Source organism: Macaca thibetana, chromosome 16, assembly GCF_024542745.1.
Source record: "Macaca thibetana thibetana isolate TM-01 chromosome 16, ASM2454274v1, whole genome shotgun sequence".
NCBI classification, from domain to species: domain Eukaryota; kingdom Metazoa; phylum Chordata; class Mammalia; order Primates; family Cercopithecidae; genus Macaca; species Macaca thibetana.
Genome location: NC_065593.1, coordinates 46952376 through 46965123, shown reverse-complemented (window position 1 = coordinate 46965123; position 12748 = coordinate 46952376). Strand labels below are relative to the sequence as shown.

The 12748-nt window shown below is 43.2% G+C and overlaps 2 protein-coding genes across 8 annotated transcripts in view; both read right to left on the bottom strand.

The window, feature by feature from the left end:
* The window catches only part of SKAP1 (src kinase associated phosphoprotein 1), a 330610-nt gene that overhangs the window by 12914 nt on the left and 304948 nt on the right, over positions 1-12748 (bottom strand). Inside the window, exon 12 of one of the 7 annotated variants that reach the window (XM_050762803.1) lies at positions 7837-8653. The exons of the other annotated variants lie outside the window; for them this stretch is intronic. Coding sequence (XP_050618760.1) covers positions 8552-8653 — 102 coding nt within the window. The 3' untranslated portion in view covers positions 7837-8551. Of the gene's footprint in view, positions 1-7836; positions 8654-12748 lie in introns of those variants that run through there. 7 annotated transcript variants of the gene reach the window in all.
* Positions 1-12748, bottom strand: part of CBX1 (chromobox 1) — a 181622-nt gene that overhangs the window by 81480 nt on the left and 87394 nt on the right. The gene's annotated exons all lie outside the window — the stretch shown is intronic.

Genomic DNA, 12748 nt, shown 5'->3' with positions numbered 1-12748 from the left:
CATCAGATTCTCAAAGGGTTTATGAACCCTTTGCAGTTTACCAGCCGGCACTCTATGGGAAAAAATACAATGGTCTTTATGGGCTGGATCTGTACTTTGGCCCAGGGTGGGTATCCCCGCACTCCCCACACACAGGTCCCTGCTTTTAAAAAATACAGCTTTTTAAAAATACGGTGGCTCACACCTGTAATCCCAGCACTTTGGGAGGCTGAGGCAGGTGGATCACAAGGTCAGGAGTTCGAGACCAGCCTGGCCAATATGGTGAAATCCCGTCTCTACTAAAAATACAAAAAAATTAGCTGGGCATGGTGGTGCACATCTGTAATCCCAGCTACTCGGGAGGCTGAGGCAGGAGAATCGCTTGAACCCAGGAGGCAGAGGTTGCAGTGAGCCGAGATCGCGCCTCTGCACTCCAGCCTGGGCAACAGAGCAAGACTCCGTTAAAAAAAAAAATACAGTGAAGGAGAATCAAGAATCCTCATTCCTTCCATGCTAGATTTCATGGGCTTCAGCCCTCCAGCTGAAGAGGCTATTCCCTCCTCAAAGGTCGACTGCACTTGTGTACCTCTTTTAAGGAATCATCTCTTTTTAGAGACAGAGTTTTGTTCTTTGTCACTCAGGCTGGAGTGCAGTGGCACGATCTCAGCTCACTGCAACCTCCAGCTCCCAAGTTCAAGCGATTCTCCTGCCTCAGCTTCCTGAGTAGCTGAGATTACAGGTGCCTGGCACCATGCCTGGCTAATTTTTGTATTTTTACTAGAGATGGGGTTTCACCATGTTGGCCAGGCTGGTCTCAAACTCCTGACCTCAGGTGATCCTGCCCATCTCCGCCTTCCAAAGTGCTGGGATTACAGGCATGAGCCACTGCACCCAGTCAAGGCATTATCTATTTAACTGTGACTTCAAAGTTGTGGTGTCTTCTCATAGTTTCCATTCAAATGGCTTGGAGCAAGCTGCTTGACACTGTCAGTTCCCTGGAGAAAGCTCCTAACAGAAACATTCTCTTTTCACATTGAATTGGGTTCCAAGCCTCCGTGGAACAAGATTCCCAGAAAATATCTCATACTTTTTTGTTCTTTTTACCATAAAAGTTCCCTATATCAGTGCTTATAAACAAGAAGATGCATCTTCAAGAGAACAGTATATCAGCCCCTAACCTGAAGTGCTTGATATATGTATGGGAAAGGTCAACGAATCACAGAATTTTTGGTTTATGATTGCTTATTTCTCTTATTAGTGTTTGTGCATTATACATTGCCGTTAGTTAAGATGGGAAATTTGATTTCCTAAGCAGAGAAATTTGTACTATTCCAGGGTCAGTCCCAAACATCATATTTTTACTCTGGATTTCTCCACAAATTCTCTACTCCTAAAATCCAGCTTTGGATATATATATGCCTTCTTAGGATATCATACCCTATGAAATAAATTAAGGGCTCCAAATCAGCATCCTTCTAACTGCTGAGAAAAACAAGGCTGGGAACAGAAATTGTTCACCAAAGACAAAGCGCCCATTTTTCAGCATAGATAGTTTTACAAAGAGATTTTCCAGAAGGAGAAAGGAAATGGGCAGTTGGGTGGCTGGTGGGTTAGTGGTGTTGGAACTTGTGAAAGGATCGAAGCTCAGCACTTGACTGAAACCTTGGGTGGCGTGGCAGCCTCTCCAGGCTGTTTTACAGTGTGTTTTAAGTTCTTGGCAATCGCTTTCTCTTTTTCCATTATTCAGAGTTTTGGTCTATAAATCATAATAAAAATGAATCATTAAATTTGCCTCAATTGAGCTAGTTTTATTTATTGTTACATTTCAGGGAACTTGCTAACCTGGAGATTGATGGGCCTGGATACAGGGGAAGGTATGCGAGTGTGAGAGGGGGGACATGGGAAGGCTGGGTAGTCAGCAACAGCAGTTGGGAGGGGGGTGGGTCATGGCGACAACTCCACATAGCGCACCCCGAGCTAAGTGTTCTGAGAAGAGGAATGTGTTCTCTAGATGGAGGGTCTCAGAGCACTTGAGTGCGAGAGAACATTCAGCTTTAAGGGTGAAGCTTATGTCCTGAACAGGGTGGGAGTAGATAATGATCAAGCTGAGGCCACGGAGGTGTGCAGGGCCTGTGCACACACTGCATGTTGCTGGTGAAATGTGTGCAAAACACAGAGTGGGTGTGTGCAAGTGTATAGAGAAATCATAAGCTGTGAAGGTACGAGCAAAGAAATCATAAGCTGTGAAACAGGGCTGTAAGGAAAGAGAAATGAAAAGAAGCACACAACTTGAACTTTACCTAAAGAAGAGAGAAAGGATAGAGGGAAGGTAAACACTTTGCAGATGGGAGAAAACAAGGTGCCAAGTGCAGAAGTCAGGAACAATAGAGACAGCACCATTTCGGAGCTGATAGAATTGTGATACCATGTGAGACGGGCGTATTAATATGTATTCCATAAACTGCGCAGCTCTGCACCGCTCTGTTTTGCTCTGACCGCAGTACCAGCCTCAGGCACCACAACACAATTTGGAAACAATGTGACGGAAATGTTTAATCTGCTCGGCCCATCTGTGCTGCGTATTTCTCCAGATCTCCCTGAGAGAGGCGCCTTGAATCTCCACATTGCCTTTAATATTCTCCTAAATCACCTCCCTACTGCACTTCAAGGGCCATTGCTACAATATCACAGGTTCATCTAAAGTGCAATGGGGAGGGGGTGTGGGGGGAGGCGCAGGCTGGGAGATTTTTTATTTTAAAATAATTTCCAGAGATCATCTTTTCTGCTTCCTTTTAAAAAAAGAAGAAAAGTTATTCTACTGTTGCCGTAAGGTTATTGAGGTTGTTTGGTGCAAAACAGGATAGGATAGAGTGGAATCATTCTCCAAAGAATTATTTTTATTAATCTCGATTCTCTCAAATGGACATGGGAGGGTGAGCAGATGCTCATTTTCTCTTATCTCTTTTCCTTGCACCTTGCTAGAAAGCACACGTAGGGTGTGCTAGGGTGATGTGTTCATTTGGGGCTGAAGCCTGTCTCCTTTCCACTCTCGGCGTCAGGTACCAGCTTGTTAGTTCCCAGGGCCAACCCTGTCTCTGCTCCACTCTAAACAAAGCCATCTCATTCAGGACAAGTATACATTTAGTCTCTGGTCAATATGCCCTCATTAGGAGAGGACACTGTCTATATTTTAAATTTTAGCTTAAAACCTTAGATTTTCTCTCTTTAAGTACGGATGTTGGGTGTCAGATTTCCACTGCCTTTCCCCACTTGCTTGCGCCAGATTCAGCAATTTGGGTCTAGCTGGGGTGGGTTTTGGAGAAAGAAGGATGACAAGTCACCATGTTCCAGACCCTAGACAAATGGAAGAGAGTTGCACATCACCAAGAAAATTAGGATTCCTTTTGCTTTGTGAATTAAAGAAATGAATAATTTAATCCTCACGATTGTTCCAGCGAGGGAAAGGCAATGTCCCAGTTGCGGAGCCCTACAGCCTGTCGGTGTGTTACATCATCTGCACACATAGGCGTTTCCATGACAACCGCTTATAGCTTCATTTCCTGGATCCCTCTAGGGGGTGTCACAGCCAGATCCACCTGCTTTTCACCCTACCCTCAGTGGGGTCATGGTAAGGTCGCCAGAATAAATGAACGCGGGTACTAATGATCTGTTTACTGCTGTTTATGCTCTGTGTGTGTCAGGGGCACGCACATTTAGAGAGCTCATTATGGTTGCAATTAGAATGCACCATCGCTAGATATTTAACTCCTTTTTCTTTTAAATTAGCATTTTAATAACATTCTTTGAGCAGAGAAACAAAATGACCATTTTTCACGGACAAACTTCTAGCTGTAGGTGCAACTTTAATGGCAAAGTTGTGAAGGGGAAAGAAGGGGGAAAAAAGGCCATTTTTACTACTTTCACCCTCCTCCTTACCAAAAGGATATTTTTATTTGCTTTCTAACACACTCAATTTCCTAAATTTGTTTTGAATCCAATTATTTTGGGTGGTTTAAAGTACTGCACTCTTGTTGGACGGAAATTAGCAGCGATTGAAATTAACTTTTTATGTGACCTGTGAAAGGGGCTAAAATAATTACAAGTGTGTAGAAGAAACTCTCTCTCCAAAAGACCCTTGCTGTAGGATCAGGCTGTGATACGATGATGCCATTATCTGAATATCTTTATACAGCAAATGCAAGGGCTTTTTTCTTTAAAAAGGTGATTGCAATTATTGTTTCTATTTTGTAATTCTCAGGATTATTTTGTAGAGGATAAGTGATGACAAAAACTTGTCATTATAGACAGGATAAATAAGTAGAAAGAATGAAAACAATAACACAGTATTGTTTACCATTTTAAAATGGTGAGCATCAAAAAGCAGGAGAGGGGGAACAGGAAAGGTGTAGAGAGACCCCCTCGGTTACAATGTTTCAAAAGGCATTGCTTTTTAGGGATCAGCCAACCCCCTTTCTAGGTGTTTATAGATGCTCTGTTTGTGTAAAGTACAGTGAAAAATAACAATTTGAATGTTTCGATTATCTTTCCCAGTCTGTTCCATTTTCATTATTTATTTCCTATAAATCGGGACCTTGCTGAACATAATTCTGCAGACAAGGAGGTGGATGGGACAGCCAATGTGAACAAGGAGATAGATGGTGGGTCCGTGTAAGATAGATGCTATGCGCTTATGAAAAGGAGCAGTATGTCTGCATGTGAACATCCACAAAGTAGAGCAAGCAAGCGTGTACACTATAACGGGTATTTATAGGTGGAAAAAAGGTGCAAGGAAGATTATGTGGGAACAGGCACAGAGAGTCTGAAACGGTTTGCTTTTTTCCTACCCTTCTGGAATCCATGTCCAAGTTCTGCCTAAGATGTCCCACACTTGCTGTGGGTCCTGTGAACCCTGCAAGCCTTTCCATGAAAACAGAGGGGATTTCACAGCCAGAAGACTTAGGAGGTCAATAGTTGAAAAGCAAGAGTTAGAGAGATCTTTAACAATTACACTAACCTCCCTCCCCTTCCAAAGATAGAAGGAGGAAAACACTTAAAGACGCAGCAGGAAAAAAAAAAAGAGCCTTTCTAAAAATGCAAGTTTAAAATGTTCATGCTTTTGTATCAGCCTAGTTGCACCTTAGAATCTGTCATTTCATAAATAAAATACCGATGGCATAGAGTATAATTTGGTGATAGCTACCCCAGGACATATCTAGATACACTTCTGTTATTTTAATTAAATACTGCATTATGGTTTGTGACAACTACATAGCTACAGCGTAAATGAATTCAGAATTAAAGTGTTACTTAGGCATCCAGTAATTTTTGTTTCATTCCTTAGTTTTACAAAGCAAATAGCTATAAAATCAAGATGTTTGTTCATTTACAGATGGAGCAGGATTGTCGTTGCTGTTTTTTTCCTCCTTAATCCTCATCCACAAAAAGAAGACAGAGCTCAGAGTCTGGCTCCCAACACTCTTAGCTTATGAGCCACATCACAAAGAAAAACACATCCTCTTGACTATAATGTGAAATGCTGAATATTAATTGCTGGTATTATGCTTATCTTTCTAGCCGGGTTCTGTCTTTTAACAATTATTCGGATGGGCTACAGCCTTGCACTTCCAGGAGATTTTTCTCCTTTGTTTAATAGTTAGAAACCAATTTTATTAAAAAACTATAAAGTTCACAATGCTTCATGGAAGTTCTTACTATTTGGAACTGTCCCCAAATATAGAATATTATCAGGAACAGAGAAACTGCAGACTCTTTTTGCTAAAAATATGATGAACATTTCTGCATTTAAAAGAAAAAAATATTTTTCATTTTAGCAATATTAATATTTCCTTAATGAAACTGGAGAGGGTGTTACAATTTGATATACTTGGTTAGTTTCAATGTCACTTCACTAGCAAATCATGAGAAAGGTTCAGAATATTCTCATCTATCAGGTACAGATTTTCACTCAAAATTAATATGTAGAGTAAAAGGATTTTTGTTCCAATCTGAGGATTTAATTGTATCTTTAATGTTTAATATGTCAAGATGAAAGTTTTTGAATAACTAGTTTTCTGAAACCATTTTCTATTATTTCTAATTTGAGAATCAATATGATCTTTTTATTAGCCTTAAATACCGTATATCTGGGAATGTCTGCAAATTTAAGCTTTTCTGTGTTCTAATCAATTACCTTCAGTCCTGCATAACTAATCCTATAACCTGCATAGAAGTTACTGCCCTGTGTGTTAGCAGTGAGGTTATAATTTGTTTCAGTATTTTGCTAGTTTGGTTGGAGAGCTGAGTCCATGCAATACCAAGAAATGGTGGCAGAAGAGGCATGGGGAGGCTGAGTTCCTTTTGAGAAAATAATTATACTGAAACAAAGCTTTTGTGACTCCTTTTAAATAGGGCATCTCACCAAAATGTCATCCAGCCTCTTTGGCAGATTAGTGGGGAGTTTATTACTAAATCTCTGTCTAATAAACGTGCAGTTGACTCTGGAGGAGCTGCTTGTTATAATACTGGCGATTGGAAATGGAGGGAATGTCACAGTTAAAGACACAAATATTTCCCATAATATATTCGAATGGAAACCTCTGAATCCAATACTACATGGGCATATCTAATAAATTCACAATATTTCAGTCTCAACAGCCTTCACCGGTTAGTTTTAAAGATTTATGTGGTAAAAAATTACTCAGTGATGAATATGGTTTATTCTGTGCAGTATTGGAGGTATAAGGAATTAAACTACCGTCTTTAACAGTGAATTTATTATTACCTCTGTCAAAAGACGAAGACTTTAACAGCATTTATTATAAATTCGCTGCAAAATAAATGGCTGGAATTTTTTACACTGGAGTTTGTAAAGCATTGGGCGATTCTGAGCATTAACCTAACCCTGCCATGGCTTATATGGTTCTAGGTAAACATTTCTGTCTGGGCTTCATAGTTAATTATCTGGTCTGGACTTTCCCCCACTGAAAACTGTGTGTGCACATGGACACACACACACACACAGAGAAAAGTGAAAGGTCTTGTCCAGGACAACTGTTTAGGAATAAATAGAGAGAAAAATGCCAATTTTATTCTCTTTTTAAAAAATGGGTTTTAGAATAAATAGTCAGGGTTTGCAGGATAGGGTTGATGTGCAATTGGGCCTCTTGCGAGCAGGTTTACATGCATGCATATGCACACATACATAAACACCCTCTCCCTTTTGTCCTCTCTTGGAATGGGTGTCCCCTCATTTATAAAAATTACCTGGAAGGAATGAGGCTGCCAGGGTTTGTTCTAGACGATTGGTTCCTGTCTGGGGGAAAGGAATGGCCTCTTCTGAATTTGACCGGTATATGACCGTTGCCTTCCAGCTGACCCCAAATCCCATTCCCATCCTCCTAACTCTGTTGCCTCCCATAGGGGTTATTAATGAGAGAAAACACCATCATCATCATCTTCGTCATCACAGCACAGTGTTGACCTGCTTGTTAACATGAAATGGGGTGGTGGGGACAGCTTCTGCTTCTCTTTCGTACCATCATAAATAATAAAAGATGCTTTGCCATAGGATCCCCTCACCCACCCCTTTGATTAGGTCAGAGGTGCATAATAGCTCTTTGACAGGCATTGATCAGTTTCATCACACTGTTTGGGCAGCCTGTGCCCCAGGCCTATATTCTCCCTACTTACTACTCCTAAATTACCTCCCAGATAAACCCCCGCCCATCCCCCACTCAGCAAACCAGAGGGTATAGTGCCTGAGGAAGTCCTAAATGGACACTAGATGTCACCAAACACCTCCTTTCCCTCAGAGCCTTGAAATTAAAAAAAAAAAAAAAAAAAAAAATCCTTCATTTAAAGCAATTGAAGGAATTAACTTATCTGTTTTTATGAGGGTTGTTGTCACATTCAACTAAGCACACTTAAAAGAGGAAGTATTGCTGCATTAAGATAATTTTTACAACATACAAATCTCTTTTGGAAAGAACGGGGTCAAGGGAGGGGAAAGGTCTACATTCTTTAAGTGGCACATTGAGGAAGTAGGTGGAGAAAACCGGGTTAAAACTCCCATTGTAATAGACATAGTGTTGTGTTAACAAAGTCCAGGTGTGCTGGCACAGGCCTGTTGCATTCAGATGACTAGACTGGCTGTGGCGCCAGGATTCCATCTGAGTTTAAGTAGCTGCAGTCCAGGGTGACAAAGTCTGTCCATTCTTCTCCACGTAAGACCCATGACCATCTGACAGCATCATGTGTTCCACGCTAAACCTGACTGTGTCTGTATGGCTCCCTGTTTCCACGTCAATTCCATCAGTAAGGAAGATGACCCAGATCCTGGTGTGTCTGGGCCATGAGAATACCTTCCCACCCCAGCTAAGCCACTATGTAAGTATAAACCTTATGTGTGCCCAACCTGTTGCTCGAAGGCTGCTTTCCATGAAAATAAGGCACTGGACAATTCCTTGGAAGAGCCTCAAACCAATTTATGAGGCACACAACCCAAGCCCAAGAAATGTATCCCACTGGCTCAGTTTACCTTAAATGGAAGACCTCACCCAGTGGCCTCTTCTTCCTAGTCAATTGAAAAAGAGCTTCTCTTTCTCTCCCTCTTTAATTTGCCCTTATCTTCTGAACAGCTCATGTTACCACCATAAATAATTTCTGGAACAGGATGCTTTAAAAAAAAAAAAAAAAAAAAAAAAAAAAAAAAAGGGCATTTAAATGTTATCTTGGCCAGGCACGGTGGCTCACGCCTGTAATCCCAGCACTTTGGGAGGCCAAGGCAGGTGGATCACTTGTGGCCAGGAGTTCAAGACCAGCCTGGCCGACATGGTGAAACCCCATCTCTATTAAAAATACAAAAAATTAGTCAGGTGTGGTGGCTTGAGCCTGTAATCCCAGCTACTAGGGAGGTTGAGGCAGGAGAATAGCTTGAACCCGGGAAGCAGAGGTTGCAGTGAGCCAAGATTGCACCACTGTACTCCAGTCTAGCAGTCTGGGTGACAGAGCAAGATTCTATCTCAAAAAAAAAAAAAAAAAAAAAATTGAATAGTGGAATAAGCATGATAATGATGATGATGATGATGATGATGATTTCATTTTTTCTTGAGACAGAGTCTTGCTCTGTCGCCCAGACTGGAGTGCAACGGCATGATCTTGGCTTACTGCAACCTCTGCCTCCTGGGTTCAAGCAATTCTTCTGCCTCAGCCTCCCTAGTAGCTGGGACTACAGGCACGTGCCACCACGCCTGGATAATTTTTGTATTTTTCGTAGAGATGGGATTTTGCCATGTTGGCCAGGCTGGTCTCGAACTCCTGACCTCAGGCAATCCACCTGCTCAGCCTCCCAAAGTGCTGAGTGAGCCACCACGCCCTGCCAACAAGCATTATTATTATTTGGAAAGAATGTTCCCTAGTGAGAGACACTGCAAGAAGACAGGGTCACTTTTCTGAAAGCTAGGACTTGTGACTTGTCATATCCAAATAGAGGCTTCTTACCTCTTTTTCTCCCACTTATAACAAGTGACCATAGGACAAGCACGGTGGCTCACACCTGTAATTCCAGCACTTTGGGAGTTCGAGGCGGATGGATCACCTGAGTCCAGGAGTTCGAGACCAGCCTGGCCAATATGGCAAAATCCCGACTCTACTAAAAATACAAAAATTAGCTGGGTGCCGTGGTACTTGCCTGTAGTCCCAGTTACTCAGGAGGCTGAGGCAGGAGAATCACTTGAACCCGGGAGGCAGAGGTTGCAGTGAGGCAAGACTGCGCCATTGCATTCCAGGGCAACAGAGCGAGACTCCGTCTCAAGAAAAACAGAAACAAAAACAAGTGACTGTAGTGGTGCTGGTCCACAAAAGGGCCTTGCAATCCGCAGATAAAAGGAACTAAGCCAGGGCACCACACTATCACATAGAGGGTGATTCGGCACCTGCCCTGTCATGCCTGGTGCCCAGGCTGAATGGATTTTTGGAGTACACCTGTTGTTGAACCCCTGCCAAGTACTGATGGCCACTAACCCCCAAATCACTTTTCCCCGCTGTTGATGTTTGGAATGTCAGACAGGACTGAGCAGCAGCCGGCGTGTATTTCAAACACAGCAGATGGATTTTTATATTAGCTCCTATTTCATGTTCAGGCAGAGCGACCGCCGCACTAAAACCGCAGCCTCAATGCTGCCGAGTTTGCTTCTGTGAGATTAATTCTGTGAAATTAATTGGGACAAGATTGAAAAGGAAATTAAAATGCAGCTGAGTGAACAGGCCTTTCAAACACCTTTTTCCTGCTCTATTCAAACTTGAATTCTGCGGTGGTCGCCGGCATCGTGGGAAGTAATTTACGAGACGCAGGCTCTCAGGAACCATTGGTTACATATGAGGAGACCTGCACCAGCGCCACAATCTGGAGCCACTGAAGAGCGCTAAACACCCCGCTGTGGCTTGAGCTGCGTCCTGGCTCCGGGGAGGAAGGGAAGCTTAGTCCCTCACTGGAAAAAGCTGTTCAGAAATATCTGAGTCCAAAAGGAACATAGGAACATCCGCTGGATGCACAGATCTGCTTCGTTATTAAAATCTCCCTTTAATAAATTTTGAGACCCAAATTGGAACTCAGTGAATTAAGTGGGCATGATGCTGCATGGGGCCAAGGAATGCATGGATGTGATGCAGGGAGGTCAGTGGGAGGCCTCCTGCTGACTGTGCCACTGGTTACTGTTTCAGAGTTTGGATGTGTGGCTCTAGTCTCTCCAGAAAATGAAGTTTGAATAATTTGTCAGGGACGAAAGCTCTCAGACCAGGAAAGGCATGGTGGATTTTCACGTAGGCTGGGTAGTTTTTTTGTATTTTTGGTAGACATGGGGTTTCTCCATGTTGGTCAGGCTGGTCTCGAACTCCTGACCTCAGGTGATCAGCCCACCTCGGCCTCCCAAAGTGCTGGGATTACAAGTAAGAGCCACTGGGCTTGGCCCTCACTGGGTGGTTTTTTTTTTATATCCAAGTGAGCACCTTTTGTGCTGTAGATCACCTTTTTTTCAATAATTTATTGAACTCCTAGTATGTGCCCAACACTGATCCAAAAGTTTATTATTAGTAAAAGGGAAGGAAATATTCCTACTTCCTACATGCCAGGCACTTCCTTACACAAATTATCTAATGTAAACATCACAACAAACCTATAAATATAAAATTTCCCAATTTTTACAGGTGAGGAAACTGAAGATTAGCAGGATTAGGAGATTTTTGCCCAGGGTCATCAATAACCCATCTGTTATAGGCACTTACTTCCCTGAGAACAGGACAGGTGATAGGCACTGGTTATGTCTAGGGATCATCTTTCTTTCTTTCTTTCCTTTTTTTTTTTCTGAGACGGAGTCTCGCTCTGTTGCCCAAGCTGGAGTGCAGTGGCGTAATCTCGGCTCACTGCAACCTCTGCCTTCCAGGGTCAAGCAATTCTCCTACCTCAGCCTCCTGAGTAGCTGGGATTACAGGCATCCACCACCACGCTCAGCTAATTTTTGTATTTTTGTAGAGATGTGGTTTTACCATGTTGGCCAGGCTGGTCTTGAACTCCTGACTTCAGGTGATCTGCCCGCCTTGGCCTGCCAAAGTGCCGGAATTACAGGTTTGAGCCACTGTGCCTGGCCTCTTTTTTTTTTTTTTCTGAGACAGGGTCTTACTCTGTCGCCCAGGCTGGAGTGCAGTGGCAGGATCTCAGCTCACCACAACCTCCGTCTCCTGGTTCAAGCAATTTTCCTGCCTCAGCCTCCCAAGTAGCTGGGACTACAGGCATGCGCCACCACGCCCAGCTAGCTTTTGTATTTTTAGTGGAGACTAGGTTTCACCGTGTTGGCCAGGCTGGTCTCGAACTCCTGACCTCAGGTGATCCGCCTGCCTCGGCCTCCCAAAGTGTTGGGATTACAGGCATGAGCCACCACCCAGCCACTGGGGAGCATCTTTCTTGCCCAGTCAATCATCTTCTCTGGATAATTTTTTTTTTTTTTTGAAAAGGGATGGCCAGACTCGGTGGCTCACACCTGTAATCCCAGCATTTTGGGAGGCTGAGGTGGGTGGATCACCTGAGGTCAGGAGTTCGAGACCAGCCTGCCAACATGGCAAAACCTTGACTCTACTCAAAATACAAAATTAGCTGGGCATGGGGGCGCAAGCCTGTAATCTCAGCTACTTGGGAGGCTGAGGCAGTGCTTGAACCCAGGAGGTGGAGGTTGCAGTGAGCCAAGATCATGCCATCACACTCTAGCCTGGGCAACAAGAGCAAAACTCTGTCTCAAAAAGAAAAAAAAAAAAAAAAAAAAAGCAGCAATAAATAGCTCTCTTTCTGTGATCATTTTTGCGCAAGGGCAAGACTAAAAGATTCTCTTCTGGGCCGGGCGTGCTGGCTCACGCCTGTAATCCTAGCACTTTGGGAAGCCGAGGTGGGAGGATCATGAGATCAGGAGATCGAAACCATCCTGGCTAACATGGTGAAACCCCGTCTCTATTAAAAAAAAAAAAAAAAAAAAAAAAGAAATTAGCCGGGCGTGGTGGCGGGCGCCTGTAGTCCCAGCTACTCGGGAGGCTGAGGCAGGAGAATGGCGTGAACCCAGGAGGCAGAGCTTGCAGTGAGCCGAGATCGTGCCACTGCACTCCAGCCTAGGTGACAGAGCGAGACTCTGTCTCAAAAAAAAAAAAAAAAAAAAAAAAAAGATTCTCCTGAGTTTGGTCCCAAGATTCTAAGATTCAAAGTTGGATCATACTGGGGTGACTGTTAAGA